This window comes from Pseudophryne corroboree, chromosome 8 (genome assembly GCF_028390025.1).
Source record: "Pseudophryne corroboree isolate aPseCor3 chromosome 8, aPseCor3.hap2, whole genome shotgun sequence".
In the NCBI taxonomy this organism is placed as follows: Eukaryota; Metazoa; Chordata; class Amphibia; order Anura; family Myobatrachidae; genus Pseudophryne; species Pseudophryne corroboree.
Window position 1 is genome coordinate 88580592 of NC_086451.1, and position 23124 is coordinate 88603715.

General features: G+C 45.8%; 1 protein-coding gene across 1 annotated transcript in view; it reads right to left on the reverse strand.

The window, feature by feature from the left end:
• Positions 1-23124, reverse strand: part of LOC134949773 (rap guanine nucleotide exchange factor 1-like) — a 40193-nt gene that overhangs the window by 7404 nt on the left and 9665 nt on the right. The window contains exons 4-8 of the mRNA XM_063938509.1: positions 10172-10360; positions 8480-8564; positions 8088-8182; positions 7883-7961; positions 4320-4431 (exon numbers count right to left, since the gene is read on the reverse strand). Coding sequence (XP_063794579.1) covers positions 4320-4431; positions 7883-7961; positions 8088-8182; positions 8480-8564; positions 10172-10360 — 560 coding nt within the window. The remainder of the gene's footprint in view (positions 1-4319; positions 4432-7882; positions 7962-8087; positions 8183-8479; positions 8565-10171; positions 10361-23124) is intronic.

Genomic DNA, 23124 nt, shown 5'->3' on the forward strand with positions numbered 1-23124 from the left:
CCATGGTCCTGACGGAGTCCCCAGCATCCACTAGGACGTTAGAGAAAAGGTCATGTGGTAGTATCATGCCCAGAAAAGCCGGAAAACTTCAGGGCCTGAGGGTGATGGGAAATATCCTGTCAGGCCAGAAGTCAGAATTTTCCAAGAAGACTTTTATCATTCCGGTGACCTTGAAGATCCTCGGTCAAACTGTCAAGACTGAGGCCTTTGTGGACAGTGGGGCCGACGGGGTTTTTATGGACCGCCAATTCGCCCTAAAACACTCTGTTCCCTTAGTACCCTTGGCATCGGAAATTGAGATTTGTGGGTTAAACGGGGAACCATTATCCCAAGGTAAAATTACCTCTTGCACTAGCCAGATTTCTTTGTTTATTGGAGCCACACACTCTGAAAAATTGTCCTTTTATGTGACTGTCTGTACTTTTGCCCCATTGGTGTTGGGGTTACCCTGGTTAAGGGCCCACAATCCTCAATTTGACTGGGTCTCTGGGGAGATTCTTAGTTGGAGTACTGATTGTTTCAGGAGTTGCTTGAGCCTTCCAGTCAGGTTCTCGCAGCTAAGTTTGCCAGGATTGCCAGGGTGTTATGCAGATTTTGCGGACGTGTTCTCCAAAAAAGTTGCAGAGGTACTACCTCCCCATCGCTCCTATGACTGTGCCATTGATTTGTTGCCAAATGCTAAGCTTCCCAAGAGCAGGTTGTACTCCCTGTCACGTCCTGAGACTCAGGCTATGGCAGAGTACATTCAGGAGAACTTGGCTAAGGGATTTATCAGACCTTCACAGTCTCCAGTTGGGTCGGGGTTCTTCTTCGTGGGTAAAAAGGACGGTTCGTTGCGACCCTGCATCGACTTCAGGGAATTGAACCGTATCACGATTAAAAACTCATACCCACTGCCTCTCATTTCGGTCTTGTTTGACCAGCTTCGTACTGCCACCATTTTTTCTAAGATTGACCTACGCGGTGCGTACAATCTAATCCGAATAAGAGAGGGGGATGAATGGAAGACTGCCTTTAATACCCACTCGGGGCATTATGAATATTTGGTGATGCCTTTTGGGCTCTGTAATGCCCCGGCAGTCTTCCAGGATTTCATGAATGATGTGCTCAGGGAATATTTGGATAGATTCTTAGTTGTATACTTAGATGACATCCTAATCTTCTCCCATTCCCTGGAGGAACATCGGAAGCATGTACGCTTAGTCCTCCAGAAACTCAGAGACCACCGGCTTGGGGCGAAGCTGGAGAAGTGCGAATTTGAAGTTCAGCAAATCGCATTTCTAGGATATATTATCTCCCCAGAAGGTTTCCAAATGGAGGGTTCCAAGGTACAGGCAGTCCTGGATTGGGTGCAGCCCACTAGTTTGAAGGCGCTTCAGCGTTTCCTGGGCTTTGCAAATTTTTATAGACGATTTATCGCTGGATTTTCGTCTATAGTGGCGCCCTTGGTGGCACTCACTAAGAAAGGGGCGGATGTTGCTCACTGGTCTTGTGAGGCTAAAGCGGCTTTTGCCCGTCTCAAAAGGGCATTTGTTTCGGCCAAGGTGCTGCGACACCCAGATCCAGAGCGTCCTTTTGTGGTGGAGGTGGATGCCTCTGAGATGGGTATTGGGGCAGTGCTTTCTCAGATGGGAGTGTCAGATAATCGCCTTCATCCCTGTGCTTACTTTTCCCGTAAATTTTCGCCTGCCGAGATGAATTATGACGTGGGTAACCGGGAATTGTTGGCTATTAAGGATGCACTCGAGGAGTGGAGACACTGGCTTGAGGGGGCTAAGTTTGTGGTCTCAATTCTCACTGAACATAAGAATCTGGCATATTTAGAGTCAGCGAAGCGTCTCAATGCCAGGCAGGCACGATGGGCTTTGTTTTTTGCTCGCTTTAATTTTTTGATAACATATCGCCCTGGGTCAAAAAACATCAAGGCTGATGCGCTCTCGCGGAGTTTTGCTCCAATCCAGGAGACCACCGAGGAGCCGTTGCCCATTGTTTCCCCATCATGTATTAAAGTGGGCATTACCCAGGACCTCTTATCATTAGTCCTTAGAGCACAGGAGCAGGCTCCTCCAGACCTTCCGGTAGGTCTTTTGTTTGTGCCTCCTAGGTTAAGACAGCGAGTGTTCCTGGAATTCCATGCCAAGAAGTCTGCAGGTCACCCGGGTATTGCCAGAACTCGGGAGTTGCTATCTAGGGCGGTGTGGTGGCCCTCGGTGGCTAAGGATGTGGATCAGTGGGTTCGGGCATGTGACATCTGTGCCCGAAATAAGACTCCTAGAGGGGTTCCTGTTGGCCCACTACATCCACTCTCTATCCCATCTAAGCCATGGACCCACATTTCAATGGATTTTGTGGTGGACTTGCCCAAATCCTCGGGGATGACAGCCATCTGGGTTGTCGTTGACAGGTTTTCGAAGATGGCGCACTTCGTTCCACTGGTTGGGCTGCCATCGGCCAGACGCCTGTCTGAATTATTTATGCTGCATGTTGTGCGTCTCCACGGGTTGCCACTTGATGTGGTCTCTGACCGCGGATCCCAGTTTGTGGCCAAATTCTGGAGGGCATTTTGTTCCGATCTCCAGATTTCTGTCAGCTTGTCGTCGGGCTACCATCCGCAGTCTAATGGGCAGACTGAAAGGGTGAACCAGTCCTTGGAGCAGTTCCTCAGGTGTTATGTCTCCAAGTGTCAGACTGACTGGGTTGCTCATCTGTCCATGGCGGAGTTTGCCTATAACAACGCGGCTCACTCTGCTACAGGGATCTCTCCCTTCCTTTGTGTGTATGGGCATTATCCTAAGGCCAATTCTTTTGACCCCCTGGACTCCACGCCTGGTGGTTCCTCTGTGGTTTCGGTCCTTAGAGGTATTTGGCGGAAAGTGAAGAAAGCCCTTGTGTCTGTGTCATTAGTGACCAAAAGGGTTTTTGATAAGCGGAAAAGACCCTGCAGCTTCAAATTAGGAGACTTTGTCTGGTTGTCTACCAAGAATTTGAAGTTGAGACAGCCATCTCATAAGTTAGGCCCCCGGTTCATCGGCCCTTATAAGATCACCAGGGTTATCAATCCGGTGGCATTTCAGTTAGATCTGCCCCGTTCTTTGGGTATCAATAAAACATTTCATTGTTCCCTTTTAAAACGGGCGATTAGTAATCCTTCTTCCAGCGGAAGACCTTCCCCTCTTCTGATACGTGGCCAGAGGGAGTTTGTTGTTGAAAGGATTCTTGACTCCAAGGTGGTTCGGGGTCGGCTGTCATTTTTGGTGCACTGGAAGGGGTATGGCCCGGAGGAGCGGTCGTGGGTGCGCAGTTGTGATCTTCATGCCCCCAGACTGATACGCTCTTTCTTCTCGCAGTTCCCCGATAAACCCGGTGGTAGGGGTTCTTTGACCCCTCGTCAGAGGGGGGGTACTGTTAGGGTCTCCTGCCCTGTGCTGCCACGTCGTCATGGCAACCGGGAGACAAGTGCTAGCGGAGTAACCTGAGCGCAGCTGATACTCCGGTTCGGGTCTTTTGCTGTGCAGTGGTTATAGGCTCTGTGCATGGCAGGGGATCCGGTGCTGGTTTTTGTGCTCACAGTCTGTGAGGTCTGAGTGGGGCGTGGACAGCACCTGCTTTATAAGGCCTCTTTTCAGGGTAAGCAGATGCTGCTGAATCTTTGTTGGTTAGTCAGTTTCTGAAAGTTAGCCAGTACTGTGTAGCTTTGTATTTGTTTGTTGCTTACTGCAAATAGGCCTGGGGATTTGGTATTACACTCTGCCAATCCAGACCTAGCAGTAAGACTGGAGTCAGTCGTTTAGCTTGCTGGGGTTCTGTTACTACTCTGTGAACTTAGCAAGTTTGCGGCTGTATTCTAAGACTTGCCTGTCTAATCCTGTCTCACTGTGCTAGGTGTCAGGGGTCAGTTTAGTGGCAGTAAACCGAACCTGTGCACTGCAAGTGAGAATTAGGATTGTGGAGAATCTCCTTGTGTCTATCATTCCATCTCTGACCAAGGAGTTTACTGCCACACCCGTTGGTAACCCTTTAGGGTTTTGCTGTTGCCCTTAGCAACAGCATTTCGGGTTTTCTATGTATTAAAACACAACATCTTGCTTTTCACATCTGAGCAGTTCTAATACAAGGGAGATACCCAGTTCCTTAGCCTCTGGGCTTCTCTGTTCACGTTGTGTGTATTTTGTTACCCTACCACCTTCTGTGTACGTTATGTCATATTCCCTAGTCTGTCTGTGAGTCCATTTGTTTTGCATAACAGTTCAAACACCAGTACATTCCTGCAGGCACTGGAGTGCATAACAGTCCTGACACCAGTACTTTCCTGCAGGCACTGGTGTGCATAACAGATGTCTGCTTCTGCCACTCCAGCCGACGGATGGGGGCGGAATCCAGGGCAGAAAGGATGGCAAGGTAGGAATTAAAATTGTTCAGTTTTCTCAGGTGCTAAGGAGCAAAAAAGATGGAGACCAGCCCGTAAGCCTCAAAAGCACAGAAACCACAAAAGGCAACAGATCTAGTGTTCACTTATGTTGGTCAGAAATGGGGACTCTCCTTAGCACAGCGGCCCAACATTGTCACTCCTGCATCCTGCGTGACCTCACCGGTATAACACCAATGCAAACAGAAGCAGTGACACGCATGCTTATTGTTACCTCTCTGTAAGCCATTCCTTCTCAGTCTGTCTGTCAGTCAATTTGGATACAGGGTTCCAGCTACCATTGTGCTAATCTGCAATGGAAAAGCTATAGGTTTGGAGAATCTCCCTGGAGAGGGATACATAGTTATTTAGCCTGTAATGCCTAAAACTCGGTCGTCAAGACACCGTAACAGTCCAGGGTTTAAGGACATCCAGGTTTGAGTACACATGGTGAAATCAAGCTGACTGAGGTACTAATTTAGTCACCTGTGCTTCAGTATGGATATCTTTAAAACCCAGACTGTTAGGCCTGTGTTACCCAAGACACACTAATGTATGAAATCACTGCTAAGGGGCAGAAGCAGGTTATTAATGTACGTCTGACAGAGCGGCTTTTCTCCCCTATGTAGCTGCACAACAGTAACGTTTGGCAGGTTGGGATAAGTTGGCGAGTCACCGGGTGCTTCCACATTGCCAGCACAGTTTGTGGCTGCTCAGTGATTTGTCCATTACCCCGTCTGGTATCTGCACCAAGACAAGTCAGCTCACCTCATTTATAAGGGGCTCATACAGATGTACATAAAACCAATTTGCCCATCTGATCTACAGTACCCTCAAGGCTCTAGACTCTTCACCAAGGCTACAGACACCTCCAAGTGCTCACAAACTTAGTTATAGGTCCATACAGTGATCTAATTTCTAGAAACTTTTTCTATATATATTTTACAGGTTTATTTAAAATTATATGAATTTGTTTCATATTGTCATAAGTGTGTATTATTTTCCAAGCCCGGTATTGGTAGTAGGTGCAGTCTGCTTCTTGAGTACAGACAGCTGTTGGTAGACTGATCCGGTCTCTAGCAGCAACTATCAATGCACAAGATCTTGCTTCCTACTCCAAGGACAAGATTGAGGAGATCTGAAATAAAATGGTATGCCAGTGACCTGTGCAAATCCCTAACTAAACCCTCTGCCACATTCTCTTCATTTGATCACAAAACGGAAGATGAAGTATCATTACTCTTCTCATCATCCTACAAATCATTAAACTCGGTCTCCTATGCTCATCCCAACCTTAACTAAGGGGGTAATTCAGACCTGATCTTTGCTGTGCGTTTTCAGGTCCAAGCTGCGCATGCACCGCAATGCGCAGGTGCGTCACACGGGTACAAAGTGGAACGCCGCTCAGCGATGGGTTTGTGCGATGGATCTGTTTGCATGGGCGATCGCAAGGAGATTGACAGTAAGAAGGCGTTTGTGGGTGTCAACTGACCGTTTTCAAGGAGTGTCTGGAAAAACGCAGGCGTGTCCATGCGTTTGCAGGGAGGGTTCCTGACGTCAATTCTGGTCCCGGACAGGCTGATGTTATCGCAGCAACTAAGTCCTGGGTTGCGCAGAGACTGCACAAAATCTGTTTGTACAGCTCTGCTGCACATGCGTTCACACACTTGCACAGCTCATATACACTACCCCTGTAGGCAGTGACTATCTGATAGCAGCAGTGCAAAGATTGCTTGCTAGCGATCAGGTCTGAATTAGGCCTTAAGTCTGTGATCTTACTGTTCAAGCATGAGATGATTACTTCCATTCTGAAAAAAACAAAAACGGTGACCCTCTCTCAAACTACTGTCCCATTTCTCAGCTCCCATGCACCTCCAAGCTACTTGAGAGACTTGCTTACACTCACCTTACACACTTTCTTAACTCACACAACTTCCTGGACCCACTTCAGTCAGGCTTTCATTCCCAACATTCCAGAGACAGCACTAACTAAAGTAGTGAATGATCTAGCCAAGTCTAAAAGCCATTACTCACTTCTTTTTCTTCAAGGTCTTCTACTTTTGACACTGTTGGCCACTCTCTTCTCATACAAACACTACAATCCCCAGGACTCCAGGGGACAGCCCTTTCTTGTTTCTCATCCTATCTAATCGCTCTTTCAGTGTTAGGTCTCTCAAATCCACCTTCTCTTCACTACCTCTATCAGATGGAGTACCGCAAGGCTCAGTCTTAGGCCCTTTGCTTTTCTTAATCTATACCACATCTCTTGGCAAACTAATCAGTTTGAATTTCAGTATCATCTGTATGTGAATGATACTCAAATCTACTTATCCTCCCCAGATTTGTCACCATCTATATTGGTCTGCCTCACGGAATGCCTTTCTGCAGTTTCATCTTGGGTGTCATCTCGCCACCTCAAACTTAATATTTCCAAAACAGAATTAATTATATTTCCACCGGCCAACAGTAGTTACCAACCTGATATCTCTATCACTTTTATTAACTAGTCAGTCAACCCTACCCCACAAGCTCACTGCCTGTGTGTCATCCTTGACTCTGTCTCAAAATCATGTTAGATACATCTAAAAAACATATCCAAAATACGACCATATCTTACACAAGACACTACAAAAATGCTAATCCATGCTCTCATTGACTCCCGCATTGATTATTGCAATAGTCTCCTTACTGGTCTTCTCAAAAACAGAGTCTCACCACTACAATCCATTCTGAATGCAGCTGCGAGACTAATCTTCCTCGCTAAACGTTCATCGTCTGCTGATCCATCAGTCCCACCACTGGTTACCTGTTTTCTACCATATTCAATATAAAATACTTTTACTTACACACAAGGCTAATAACCATGCTATACCAACATATATCTCTTCGCTTATCTCAAAATATTTCCCAACTTGACCTCTCCGCTCAAGATCTACATCTCTCCTCCACACTCATTACTTGCTTCAGGCTGCACCCACTCTGTGGAATGCCCTCTCCAAACATTAATGCGTTCCCTGAAAACCCACCTCCTCACACAACCTTCATAAGCTTTCCTACCTAAGTACATCCTCTCTGTACAGTCCACACATATCCTCACATTTTTTCTCTTTTCACATCCTCCTGACCCCTGTACAACATTGCTGTGCGACTATATCATACAGCCCACCAAAAATCTTTGCAATCTGGCAGGACCATTATGCAATAGATAGGCATTTATACACAAGGATAGGTGCTATTTCCCTATAGGCTGTGAGTAGGGCCTTCCTACCTCTATGACTTTCTGTTATTACCCAGTTTTGTTCTAACACCTCTGTATCCACTTATAAAGCACAACAGAATATGCTACGCTATTTAAGAAACGGTTAATAAATAACAATTCGTGTTAATAACAGAACACAACTAAAGACAGGACAGTTCTTGTTCTAGATTCAGCAAGTGGGTCATTATATACTTATGGACACCCAGTCCATTGCTCACCTTCATAATTTTGATGAATTTAAGCAGCAACCTCTCCCGGTCCTGTGCCTTCTCCTGAAGCATGATGATAGATCGGACCCTGTCGTAGGACAGGTTTCAGAGTTAATATAAAATATCTGGGCTAGATTTGTCATTGTGAATACAAGGTAGCGTCCTCTCCACAGGCTTTCCCCAGCTAACCCCCCAGCTATGCCCCCTCTCTCACCAGTAGGACATGTTGTTAAAGTGCTCTGTGAACTGTGTCAGATTTGGGCTCTTCTCCTCGTTTTGCTCTTTTGCCCACAGCAAAACCTCGGGGATCTGGGTTGGGAAATGGGAAGAATATTAATACAAGAGGCCAGGCTTGTACAGTGGACACAAGTCACTTACAGTGGAGGCAGCTAGGAGAATGCAGCCCGTTAATTCACTACAAACCAGCCAGTGTCATTTCTGAGGCAGACACACCTCATACCTCAGTAATATCACTAGATCATATTTGGTTAAACACATCAAATGGACTGCCTCCACCGTCTGCAGGCGACGGGTTCAGTTTAATACAACAGAGTTGAAGCAGCCTGGAAATTAATAACTTCACACCCTCCTATCCGGCATCCTCACCTCAATCTTGTAGAAAAGTTCTGCATCCAGGAGAGTAAGTTGTTCGGCAATTTCATGGCTATGAAAGTCATGGAGAGTTCCTGGCCTGCAACAGGAATGTATACTTTAATTCCCTGAAACATCTAGTGAACAGCTAGACTCGAGAGTGAGTCAACGTTTTGTGCATGTTAGGCCAGGGATGCAGAAGGTCAGATGCTCAGTTGAAAATAAACATCTTTATTGACTATGTGATGTACATGCAACAGAGATCTCTGAATTGGCTGCCACCATGTAGTTTTTGAACTTTGTTGCTGATGTCATCCCGTGTGCTGGGGGATACCTGTTTTTTGCTTCTCGTCTAAAATAACCCCTCTCTTTCAGGCTCATGGATGACATTACTAATTGGATTGAGCAGTTACCAAATTTCTCTTTTTTCTTTTGACTGTTTGATCAGTAAGTGGAGATATTCATGAAACATCTTTGAGCCTCTTTAAGGCTTGAGGTTTTGCCAAGCTTCAGAAGCCGCAGTTCATGCCCATTCAGGAGCAGTTTAATCAGAAGGTCGGCTGTATGGAAATGGAGCTGTAACTATAGTGGTATATATATATATATATATAGATGTGTCCTAAATATACCAGTGCTGCAGTCATGCCAAGCAGCCCCTCTCGGCACGCCATGTTCTGTGAGATCGTTAGCATCAGGCGTCTTTTGCAGAAAATGTGTTAGTCACAATGCAATGCGACTAGGATTCATCAGGAGATTATGCTGATTAATTTGGTATATCTGTGAGTGACGGAGTCTCTGCATCTGTACATGAAGCCTTTTTCCAATACAAGTTCTGTTCAATATACAGTCTCAGTCACACACCATATACAAGTGTAATATATCACATTAATCAGCACAATCTCCTGGTGCGTCCTAGTTGCATTGTGTTATGACGAAGATACATTTTTCGGCCAAAAAAAAAAAAGATGCTCGATGATCGCAGAGTTGCACGGATCCTGGTAGCTCACTCACGCCAGGCATCTTGCACTGCGTGGTGTACTGAGGCTAGATGTACGAGGACGCATTTGCATGGTGGAAGTACGGTCTAAAGAAGTAGGAGTTTCTTCAAGGGCACTTGAGGCTATCCATACCAGGGGATGGTGCCAGGAGGCCACACAGAGTAGGCCACTCAATGCAGATATTACCAGACACTATAAAGCTAATAAAAACTAGGACCCAAAGCCTTATATCCATATCCTATACAGGGCACTGGTAATAAAATGAGGGGGAGCAGGAGGACTGTATGGTAGAGGGTCAGGACATTAAATCCAGGGCTCAGCTTCTGTATCTTCCTACTGCGAGGAAGAAATATAGCATAAATACACCTCAAGTGCAAAACCGTTGCAAATAACATATGCAAATGCAAACTTTTCAGGCTCTTGCAAGAACTGTGTACAAAAGTTAAGTTTTGTTTTTTTTACTCTCTGACTTATGCTTCCTGCCAGTAACTCCGACGTAGCTCCCCGCAGCCTTTATAACTGTAATGGGGTCATGTTACAGGTCCAACATTGCAACTCCTGTCATTATACACAAGCTTTTAAAAATATGTAAGTTAATAATCCTATGAATTAATTTGCACGTTTGGTTCAATTGCCCTTTAAATATAGGTCAGCTTGGTCCTCGTGTCATCAGGATAGTGATTACAGTCATGCTGGAAGACCCCCATACCTTGCGGCCACCCCCCTGGCAGCGAGTGGTCTCATAGCAGAGTTGCAGTGACTCTGCATCCTCTTGTTATCCACTTTCTCCAGAATGTTCTTGCGCAGCATGTGAGCCAGGCTGAGCTCTCCTTTACACACCAGCCGGAACACTAGTTCCATCAGCAGCTTCAGGATTTCGTCTGTCAGTTCCACCAAGCTGGAGGGAGGGAGGGAAGGGGCAGAAAGCGGTATGAGTACAGTATGTCCAACACACTTACATGTAAGAGCTGCACACATGGTCCTATTAATGTATACAATAAGGGTAAATGGAAAACAATGGGAGCTATTTATGAATACAGAATATACTGTCAGAGGATGGCTTTTGGGACCACTGGTTGCAGGTTTCATTTGCAAAGGAACAATTTATAGTCCGTTTGGATAGAGGTAGGTAAACAGCCTAAGCTTCATTATTTAGGTACTGAAGTCGGCACAAACTGTTCAGTTTGTACGGAGTCTCTGGGTTTTTTCACCATGTGATTGCAATGACTACCACCACCATGGAGGTAATGTTATCCACTACCTAAATACATCTTGTAAAACCCTAAATACTGGCACTGACACTATCCTCAGTTTACGGACACAAAGGATGTGATAAATTAATGTGGGTTGAATGAGAGCAGTACATTTAAAGACATGATGATAACAAATAATGACCGAGTGGCGAAACGCGCAATAAGCAATGCCCTGCCTAGACTTTTATCACAGATCACTGAGGGAGTTGGTGGTGTGGTTTGCAGGAGCTTGGTTACAAGAGAAAGGGATTTAGTGGTCAGTGGACTGCTTCCGCTGTCACCCAAAGTTTTTGAACTTGTCACTGACTTATGATGAATGCGCTGCAGTTGACGTATAAGGGAGGATGTTCCGAGGTGGTTAACGTCCTTACCCCTACTTATTACAGCTTGACAAAGGCAACACACGGCTTGACACCTGTTGTCCGCATTTGTGTTTAAATAATTCCACACCGAAGAGCTGATTTTTTTAGTATTTTGACCAGGCATGTCAATGGCCATATTCGTCCCACGGACAACAGGTGTCTCCCCGGGTGCCTGACTTAAACAAACCACCTCACCATCAGAATCCTCCTTGTCAATTTCCTCCCCAGCGCCAGCAACACCCATATCCTCATCCTGGTGTACTTCAACACTGACATCTTCAATTTGACTATCAGGAACTGGACTGCGGGTGCTCCTTCCAGCACTTGCAGGTGCGTGCAAATGGTGGAAGGCGCAAGCTCTTCACGTCCAGTATTGGGAAGGTCAGGCATCGCAACAGACACAATTGGACTCTCCTTGGGGATTTGTGATTTCGAAGAACGCACAGTTCTTTGCTGTGCTTTTGCCAGCTTAAGTCTTTTTTTTTTTTCTAGCGAGAGGATGAGTGCTTCCATCCTCATTTGAAGCTGAACCACTAGCCATGAACATAGGCCAGGGCCTCAGCCGTTCCTTGCCACTCCGTGTCGTAAATGGCATATTGGCAACTTTACGCTTCTCCTAAGACGCTTTTAATTTTGATTTTTGGGTCATTTTACTGAACTTTTGTGTTTTGGATTTTACATGCTCTCTACTATGACATTGGGCATCGGCCTTGGCAGACGACGTTGATGGCATTTCATCGTCTCGGCCATGACTAGTGGCAGCAGCTTCAGCACGAGGTGGAAGTGGATCTTGATCTTTCCCTATTTTTTTTAACCTCCACATTTTTGTTCTCCATATTTTAAGGTGTGGAATCATATGCCAGTATCAATAGCAATGGCCTACTACTATATATACTGCGCACAACTAAAATGCCACACAGGTATATAATGTAGATGGATAGTATACTTAATGGATGACGAGTGACGACACAGAGGTAGGTACAGCAGTGGCCTACCGTACTGCTATATATAGTATACTGGTGGACACTGGACACTGTCAGCAAACTGCTAAACTAGTCTAAAAAAATGCACCACAGGTATACAATGTAGATGGATAGTATACTTAATGGATGACGAGTGACGACACAGAGGTAGGTACAGCAGTGGCCTACCGTACTGCTATATATAGTATACTGGTGGACTGGACACTGTCAGCAAACTGCTAAACTAGTCTAAAAAAATGCACCACAGGTATACAATGTAGATGGATAGTATACTTAATGGATGACGAGTGACGACACAGAGGTAGGTACAGCAGTGGCCTACCGTACTGCTATATATAGTATACTGGTGGACACTGGACACTGTCAGCAAACTGCTAAACTAGTCTAAAAAAATGCACCACAGGTATACAATGTAGATGGATAGTATACTTAATGGATGACGAGTGACGACACAGAGGTAGGTACAGCAGTGGCCTACCGTACTGCTATATATAGTATACTGGTGGACACTGGACACTGTCAGCAAACTGCTAAACTAGTCTAAAAAAATGCACCACATGTATACAATGTAGATGGATAGTATACTTAATGGATGACGAGTGACGACACAGAGGTAGGTACAGCAGTGGCCTACCGTACTGCTATATATAGTATACTGGTGGACACTGGACACTGTCAGCAAACTGCTAAACTAGTCTAAAAAAATGCACCACAGGTATACAATGTAGATGGATAGTATACTTAATGGATGACGAGTGACGACACAGAGGTAGGTACAGCAGTGGCCTACCGTACTGCTATATATAGTATACTGGTGGACACTGGACACTGTCAGCAAACTGCTAAACTAGTCTAAAAAAATGCACCACAGGTATACAATGTAGATGGATAGTATACTTAATGGATGATGAGTGACGACACAGAGGTAGGTACAGCAGTGGCCTACCGTACTGCTATATATAGTATACTGGTGGACTGGACACTGTCAGCAAACTGCTAAACTAGTCTAAAAAAATGCACCACAGGTATACAATGTAGATGGATAGTATACTTAATGGATGACGAGTGACGACACAGAGGTAGGTACAGCAGTGGCCTACCGTACTACTATATATAGTATACTGGTGGACACTGGACACTGTCAGCAAACTGCTAAACTAGTCTAAAAAAATGCACCACAGGTATACAATGTAGATGGATAGTATACTTAATGGATGACGAGTGACGACACAGAGGTAGGTACAGCAGTGGCCTACCGTACTGCTATATATAGTATACTGGTGGACTGGACACTGTCAGCAAACTGCTAAACTAGTCTAAAAAAATGCACCACAGGTATACAATGTAGATGGATAGTATACTTAATGGATGACGAGTGACGACTCAGAGGTAGGTACAGCAGTGGCCTACCATACTGCTATATATAGTATACTGGTGGACACTGGACACTGTCAGCAAACTGCTAAACTAGTCTAAAAAAATGCACCACAGGTATACAATGTAGATGGATAGTATACTTAATGGATGACGAGTGACGACACAGAGGTAGGTACAGCAGTGGCCTACTGTACTGCTATATATAGTATACTGGTGGACACTGTCAGCAAAACTCTGCACTGTACTCCTGCTATAGCTGCTCCCCAGTCCCCACAAAGCAGTGTGAGCACTCAGCACAGATATATCATGCAGCACACTGAGCACAGATATGGTATGGAGCGTTTTTTTCAGGCAGAGAACGGATAAAAACTGGTGGTCACTTATCAGCAAAACTCTGCACTGTACTCCTAACAGCTGCTCCCTAATCCTCCCCACAATTAAGCAATAAAAAACAAAAATCAACTGTCTTCTACAATAAACGGAGAGGACGCCAGCCACGTCCTCTCCCTATCATTTCCAATGCACGAGTGAAAATGGCGGCGACGCGAGGCTGCTTATATAGAATCCGAATCTCGCGAGAATCCGACAGCGGGATGATGACGTTCGGGCGCGCTCGGGTTAACCGAGCCATACGGGAGAATCCGAGTATGGCTCGGACCCGTGTAAAAAGGGTAAAGTTCGGGGGGGTTCGATTTCTCGGAAACCGAACCCGCTCATCACTAGTATATATGTGTATTTTTGCCAAAGGTACTCAAATTGCTGCCCAGGGCACCCCCCCCCCCAGCGCCCTGCACCCTACAGTGACCGGAGTGTGAAGGTGTGCTGTGGGAGCAATGGCGCACAATTGCGGTGCTGTGCGCTACCTTATTGAAGACAGGAGTCTTCATGCCGCCGATTTCGATGTCTTCTTTCTTCTGCCGGTCTTCTGTACTTCTGGCTCTGCGAGGGGGGCGGCGGCGCGGCTCCGGGAACGGACGATCGAGGTATGGTACCTGTGTTCGATCCCTCTGGAGCTAATGGTGTCCAGTAGCCTAAGAAACGCAACCTAGCTGCAGTTAGGTAGGTTTGCTTCTCTCCCCTCAGTCCCACATAGCAGTGAGTCTGTTGCCAGCAGAAGCTCACTGAAAATAAAAAACCTAACAAATATTTTCCTTTACTAGCAGGCTCAGTAGAGCCTCCTAGGAGCACCCAGCTCTGGCCGGGCACAGATTCTAACTGAGGTCTGGAGGAGGGGCATAGAGGGAGAAGCCAGTGCACACCAGTTAGTACCTAATCTTTCTTTAGAGTGCCCATTCTCCTGCGGAGCCCGTCTATTCCCCATGGTCCTTACGGAGTCCCCAGCATCCACTTAGGACATTAGAGAAATCCCACTAATGGCAAAATCATGTTGCACTATGGATGGGGCAGATGTAACATGTGCAGAGAGAGTTAGATTTGGGTGGGATATATTGTTTCTCTGCAGGGTAAATACTGGCTGCTTTATTTTTACACTGCAATGTAGATTTCCGTTTGAACACACCCCACCCAAATCTAACTCTCTCTGCACATGTTACACCTGCCCCACCTGCAGTTAGAGATGTGCACTGGAAATTTTTCGGGTTTTGTGTTTTGGTTTTCGGTTCGGTTCCGCGGCCGTGTTTTGGGTTCGAACCGAATTTTTTTTGTCGGATTCGGGTGTGTTTTGGATTCGGGTGTTTTTTCAAAAAAACCTAAAAAACAGCTTAAATCATTGAATTTGGGGGTCATTTTGATCCCATAGTATTATCAACATCAATAACCATAATTTACACTTATTTACAGTCTATTCTGAATACCTCACACCTCACAATATTATTTTTAGTCCTACAATTTGCACCGAGGTCGCTGGATGACTAAGCTCAGCGACCCAAGTGGCCGACACAAACACCTGGCCCATCTAGGAGTGGCACTGCAGTGTCACGCAGGCTGGCCCTTCAAAAAACTACTCCCCAAACAGCACATGACGCAAAGAAAAAAAGAGGCGCAATGAGGTAGCTGTGTGAGTAAGCTAAGCGACCCTAGTGGCCGACACAAACACCTGGCCCATCTAGGAGTGTCACTGCAGTGTCACGCAGGATGGCCCTTCAAAAAACTACTCCCCAAACAGCACATGACGCAAAGAAAAAAAGAGGCGCAATGAGGTAGCTGTGTGAGTAAGCTAAGCGACCCTAGTGGCCGACACAAACACCTGGCCCATCTAGGAGTGGCACTGCAGTGTCACGCAGGATGGCCCTTCAAAAAACTACTCCCCAAACAGCACATGACCCAAAGAAAAAAATAGGCGCAATGAGGTAGCTGTGTGACTAAGCTCAGCGACCCAAGTGGCCGACACAAACACCTGGCCCATCTAGGAGTGGCACTGCAGTGTCACGCAGGCTGGCCCTTCAAAAAACTACTCCCCAAACAGCACATGACGCAAAGAAAAAAAGAGGCGCAATGAGGTAGCTGTGTGAGTAAGCTAAGCGACCCTAGTGGCCAACACAAACACCTGCCCCATCTAGGAGTGGCACTGCAGTGTCACGCAGGATGGCCCTTCAAAAAACACTACTCCCCAAACAGCACATGACGCAAAGAAAAAAAGAGGCTCAATGAGGTAGCTGTGTGAGTAAGCTAAGCGACCCTAGTGGCCGACACAAACACCTGGCCCATCTAGGAGTGGCACTGCAGTGTCACGCAGGATGGCCCTTCAAAAAACTACTCCCCAAACAGCACATGACGCAAAGAAAAAAAGAGGCGCAATGAGGTAGTTGTGTGAGTAAGCTAAGCGACCCTAGTGGCCGACACAAACACCTGGCCCATCTAGGAGTGGCACTGCAGTGTCATGCAGGATGGCCCTTCAAAAAACTACTCCCCAAACAGCACATGACGCAAAGAAAAAAAGAGGCGCAATGAGGTAGCTGTATGAGTAAGCTAAGCGACCCTAGTGGCCGACACAAACACCTGGCCCATCTAGGAGTGGCACTGCAGTGTCAACGCAGGCTGGCCCTTCAAAAAACTACTCCCCAAACAGCACATGACGCAAAGAAAAAAAGAGGCGCAATGAGGTAGCTGTGTGAGTAAGCTAAGCGACCCTAGTGGCCGACACAAACACCTGGCCCATCTAGGAGTGGCACTGCAGTGTCACGCAGGATGGCCCTTCAAAAAACTACTCCCCAAACAGCACATGACGCAAAGAAAAAAAGAGGCGCAATGAGGTAGCTGTGTGAGTAAGCTAAGCGACCCTAGTGGCCGACACAAACACCTGGCCCATCTAGAAGTGGCACTGCAGTGTCACGCAGGATGGCCCTTCAAAAAACTACTCCCCAAACAGCACATGACGCAAAGAAAAAAAGAGGCGCAATGAGGTAGCTGTGTGAGTAAGCTAAGCGACCCTAGTGGCCGACACAAACACCTGGCCCATCTAGGAGTGGCACTGCAGTGTCACGCAGGATGGCCCTTCAAAAAACTACTCCACAAACAGCACATGACGCAAAGAAAAATTAAAGAAAAAAGAGGTGCAAGATGGAATTGTCCTTGGGCCCTCCCACCCACCCTTATGTTGTATAAACAGGACATGCACACTTTAACCAACCCATCATTTCAGTGACAGGGTCTGCCACACGACTGTGACTGAAATGACGGGTTGGTTTGGACCCCCACCAAAAAAGAAGCAATTAATCTCTCCTTGCACAAACTGGCTCTACAGAGGCAAGATGTCCACCTCATCATCATCCTCCGATTCATCACCGTGTACATCCCCCTCCTCACAGATTATCAATTCGTCCCCACTGGAATCCACCATCTCAGCTCCCTGTGTACTTTATGGAGGCAATTGCTGCTGGTGAATGTCTCCACGGAGGAATTGATTATAATTAATTTTAATGAACATCATCTTCTCCACATTTTCTGGAAGTAACCTCGTACGCCGATTGCTGACAAGGTGAGCGGCGGCACTAAACACTCTTTCGGAATACACACTTGTGGGAGGGCAACTTAGGTAGAATAAAGCCAGTTTGTGCAAGGGCCTCCAAATTGCCTCTTTTTCCTGCCAGTATATGTACGGACTGTCTGACGTGCCTACTTGGATGCGGTCACTCATATAATCCTCCACCATTCTTTCAATGGTGAGAGAATCATATGCAGTGACAGTAGACGACATGTCCGTAATCGTTGGCAGGTCCTTCAGTCCGGACCAGATGTCAGCATCAGCAGTCGCCCCAGACTGCCCTGCATCACCGCCAGCGGGTGGGCTCGGAATTCTGAGCCTTTTCCTCGCACCCCCAATTGCGGGAGAATGTGAAGGAGGAGCTGTTGACCGATCAAGTTCCACTTGACTTGATAATTTTCTCACCAGCAGGTCTTTCAACCCCTGCAGACTTGTGTCTGCCGGAAAGAGAGATACAACGTAGGTTTTAAATCTAGGATCGAGCACGGTGGCCAAAATGTAGTGCTCTGATTTCAACAGATTGACCACCCGTGAATCCTGGTTAAGCGAATTAAGGGCTCCATCCACAAGTCCCACATGCCTAGCGGAATCGCTCTTTCTTAGCTCCTCCTTCAATGTCTCCAGCTTCTTCTGCAAAAGCCTGATGAGGGGAATGACCTGACTCAGGCTGGCAGTGTCTGAACTGACTTCACGTGTGGCAAGTTCAAAAGGTTGCAGAACCTTGCACAACGTTGAAATCATTCTCCACTGTGCTTGAGACAGGTGCATTCCACCTCCTATATCGTGGTCAGATGTATAGGCTTGAATGGCCTTTTGCTGCTCCTCCAAGCTCTGAAGCATATAGAGGGTTGAATTCCACCTCGTTACCACTTCTTGCTTCAGATGATGGCAGGGCAGGTTCAGGCGTTTTTGGTGTTGCTCCAGTCTCTGTACGTGGTGCCTGTACGCCGAAAGTGTCCCGCAATTCTTCTGGCCACCGACAGCATCTCTTGCACGCCCCTGTCGTTTTTTAAATAATTCTGCACCACCAAATTCAAGGTATGTGCAAAACATGGGACGTGCTGGAATTTGCCCAGATTTAATGCACGCACAATATTGCTGGCGTTGTCCGATGCCACAAATCCACAGGAGAGTCCAATTGGGGTAGGCCATTCTACGATGATCTTCCTCAGTTGCCGTAAGAGGTTTTCAGCTGTGTGCGCATTCTGGAAAGCGGTGATACAAAGCGTAGCCTGCCTAGGAAAGAGTTGGCGTTTGCGAGATGCTGCTACTGGTGCCGCCGCTGCTGTTCTTGCGGCGGGAGTCAATACATCTACCCAGTGGGCTGTCACAGTCATATAGTCCTGAGTCTGCCCTGCTCCACTTGTCCACATGTCCATGGTTAAGTGGACATTGGGTACAACTGCATTTTTTAGGACACTGGTGAGTCTTTTTCTGAGGTCTGTGTACATTTTCGGTATCGCCTGCCTAGAGAAATGGAACCTAGATGGTATTTGGTACCGGGGACACAGTACCTCAAACAAGTCTATAGTTGGCTCTGCAGTAATGATGGATACCGGAACCACGTTTCTCACCGCCCAGGATGCCAAGGCCTCAGTTATCCGCTTTGCAGCAGGATGACTGCTGTGATATTTCATCTTCCTCGCAAAGGACTGTTGGACAGTCAATTGCTTGGTGGAAGTAGTAAAAGTGGTCTTACGACTTCCCCTCTGGGATGACCATCGACTCCCAGCAGCAACAACAGCAGCGCCAGCAGCAGTAGGCGTTACACTCAAGGATGCATCGGAGGAATCCCAGGCAGGAGAGGACTCGTCAGAATTGCCAGTGACATGGCCTGCAGGACTATTGGCATTCCTGGGGAAGGAGGAAATTGACACTGAGGGAGTTGGTGGGGTGGTTTGCGTGAGCTTGGTTACAAGAGGAAGGGATTTAGTGGTCAGTGGACTGCTTCCGCTGTCGCCCAAAGTTTTTGAACTTGTCACTGACTTATGATGAATGCGCTGCAGTTGACGTATAAGGGAGGATGTTCCGAGGTGGTTAACGTCCTTACCCCTACTTATTACAGCTTGACAAAGGCAACACACGGCTTGACACCTGTTGTCCGCATTTCTGTTGAAATACTTCCACACCGAAGAGCTGATTTTTTTGGTATTTTCACCAGGCATGTCAATGGCCATATTCCTCCCACGGACAACAGGTGTCTCCCCGGGTGCCTGACTTAAACAAACCACCTCACCATCAGAATCCTCCTTGTCAATTTCCTCCCCAGCGCCAGCAACACCCATATCCTCCTCATCCTGGTGTACTTCAACACTGACATCTTCAATCTGACTATCAGGAACTGGACTGCGGGTGCTCCTTCCAGCACTTGCAGGGGGCGTGCAAATGGTGGAAGGCGCATGCTCTTCACGTCCAGTGTTGGGAAGGTCAGGCATCGCAACCGACACAATTGGACTCTCCTTGTGGATTTGGGATTTCGAAGAACGCACAGTTCTTTGCTGTGCTTTTGCCAGCTTAAGTCTTTTCATTTTTCTAGCGAGAGGCTGAGTGCTTCCATCCTCATGTGAAGCTGAACCACTAGCCATGAACATAGGCCAGGGCCTCAGCCGTTCCTTGCCACTCCGTGTGGTAAATGGCATATTGGCAAGTTTACGCTTCTCCTCCGACGATTTTATTTTAGATTTTTGCGTCCTTTTTTTACTGATATTTTGTGTTTTGGATTTTACATGCTCTGTACTATGACATTGGGCATCGGCCTTGGCAGACGACGTTGATGGAATTTCATCGTCTCGGCCATGACTAGTGGCAGCAGCTTCAGCACGAGGTGGGAGTGGATCTTCATCTTTCCCTATTTTTGGAACCTCAACATTTTTGTTCTCCATATTTTAAGGCACAACTAAAAGGCACCTCAGGTAAACAATGGAGATGGATGGATACTAGTATACTTATGGATGACGAGTGACTGACGACACAGAGGTAGCTACAGCCGTGGACTACCGTACTGTGTCTGCTAATATAGAGATGATAATTAATGATATAAAAAATATATATATATCACTACTGCAGGTATATATAATATATAATGACGGACTTGCTGGACGCTGTCAGCAGACTGTTGAACTACTAGTATGAAGAAGATAGAAAAAAAAAAACCCCACCACAGGTAGGTATACAATTATGGACGAGCACTGACGACACAGAGGTAGCCACAGCCGTGGACTACCGTACTGCGTCTGCTAATATAGAGATGATAATGATATAAAAAATATATATATATCACTACTGCAGGTATATATAATATATAATGACGGACCTGCTGGACGCTGTCAGCAGACTGCTGAACTACTAGTATGAAGAAGATAGAAAAAAAAAAACCCCACCACAGGTAGGTATACAATTATGGACGAGCACTGACGACACAGAGGTAGCCACAGCCGTGAACTACCGTACTGCGTCTGCTAATATAGAGATGATAATGATATAAAAAATATATATATATCACTACTGCAGTTATATATAATATATAATGACGGACCTGCTGGACGCTGTCAGCAGACTGCTGAACTACTAGTATGAAGAAGATAGAAAAAAAAAACCCCACCACAGGTAGGTATACAATTATGGATGAGCACTGACGACACAGAGGTAGCCACAGCCGTGGACTACCGTACTGCGTCTGCTAATATAGAGATGATAATGATATAAAAAATATATATATCACTACTGCAGGTATATATAATATATAATGACGGACCTGCTGGACGCTGTCAGCAGACTGCTGAACTACTAGTATGAAGAAGATAGAAAAAAAAACCCACCACAGGTAGGTATACAATTATGGACGAGCACTGACGACACAGAGGTAGCCACAGCCGTGGACTACCGTACTGCGTCTGCTAATATAGAGATGATAATGATATAAAAAATATATATATATCACTACTGCAGGTATATATAATATATAATGACGGACCTGCTGGACGCTGTCAGCAGACTGCTGAACTACTAGTATGAAGAAGATAGGAAAAAAAAACCCACCACAGGTAGGTATACAATTATGGACGAGCACTGACGACACAGAGGTAGCCACAGCCGTGTACTACCGTACTGCGTCTGCTAATATAGAGATAATAATGATATCAAAAATATATATATATCACTACTGCAGGTATATATAATATATAATGACGGACCTGCTGGACGCTGTCAGCAGACTGCTGAACTACTAGTATGAAGAAGATTGAAAAAAAAAAAAACCACCACAGGTAGGTATACAATTATGGACGAGCACTGACGACACAGAGGTAGCCACAGCCGTGGACTACCGTACTGCGTCTGCTAATATAGAGATGATAATGATATAAAAAATATATATATATCACTGCTGCAGGTATATATAATATATAATGACGGACCTGCTGGACGCTGTCAGCAGACTGCTGAACTACTAGTATGAAGAAGATAGAAAAAAAAACCCCACCACAGGTAGGTATACAATTATGGACGAGCACTGACGACACAGAGGTAGCCACAGCCGTGGACTACCGTACTGCGTCTGCTAATATAGAGATGATAATGATATAAAAAATATATATATATCACTACTGCAGGTATATATAATATATAATGACGGACCTGCTGGACGCTGTCAGCAGACTGCTGAACTACTAGTATGAAGAAGATAGAAAAAAAAAACCCCACCACAGGTAGGTATACAATTATGGACGAGCACTGACGACACAGAGGTAGCCACAGCCGTGGACTACCGTACTGCGTCTGCTAATATAGAGATAATAATGATATAAAAAATATATATATATCACTACTGCAGGTATATATAATATATAATGACGGACCTGCTGGACGCTGTCAGCAGACTGCTGAACTACTAGTATGAAGAAGATAGAAAAAAAAACCACCACAGGTAGGTATACAATTATGGACGAGCACTGACGACACAGAGGTAGCCACAGCCGTGGACTACCGTACTGCGTCTGCTAATATAGAGATGATAATGATATAAAAAATATATATATATCACTACTGCAGGTATATATAATATATAATGACGGACCTGCTGGACGCTGTCAGCAGACTGCTGAACTACTAGTATGAAGAAGATAGAAAAAAAAAACCCCACCACAGGTAGGTATACAATTATGGACGAGCACTGACGACACAGAGGTAGCCACAGCCGTGGACTACCGTACTGCGTCTGCTAATATAGAGATAATAATGATATAAAAAATATATATATATCACTACTGCAGGTATATATAATATATAATGACGGACCTGCTGGACGCTGTCAGCAGACTGCTGAACTACTAGTATGAAGAAGATAGAAAAAAAAAACCCCACCACAGGTAGGTATACAATTATGGACGAGCACTGACGACACAGAGGTAGCCACAGCCGTGGACTACCGTACTGCGTCTGCTAATATAGAGATAATAATGATATAAAAAATATATATATATCACTACTGCAGGTATATATAATATATAATGACGGACCTGCTGGACGCTGTCAGCAGACTGCTGAACTACTAGTATGAAGAAGATAGAAAAAAAAACCACCACAGGTAGGTATACAATTATGGACGAGCACTGACGACACAGAGGTAGCCACAGCCGTGGACTACCGTACTGCGTCTGCTAATATAGAGATGATAATGATATAAAAAATATATATATATCACTACTGCAGGTATATATAATATATAATGACGGACCTGCTGGACG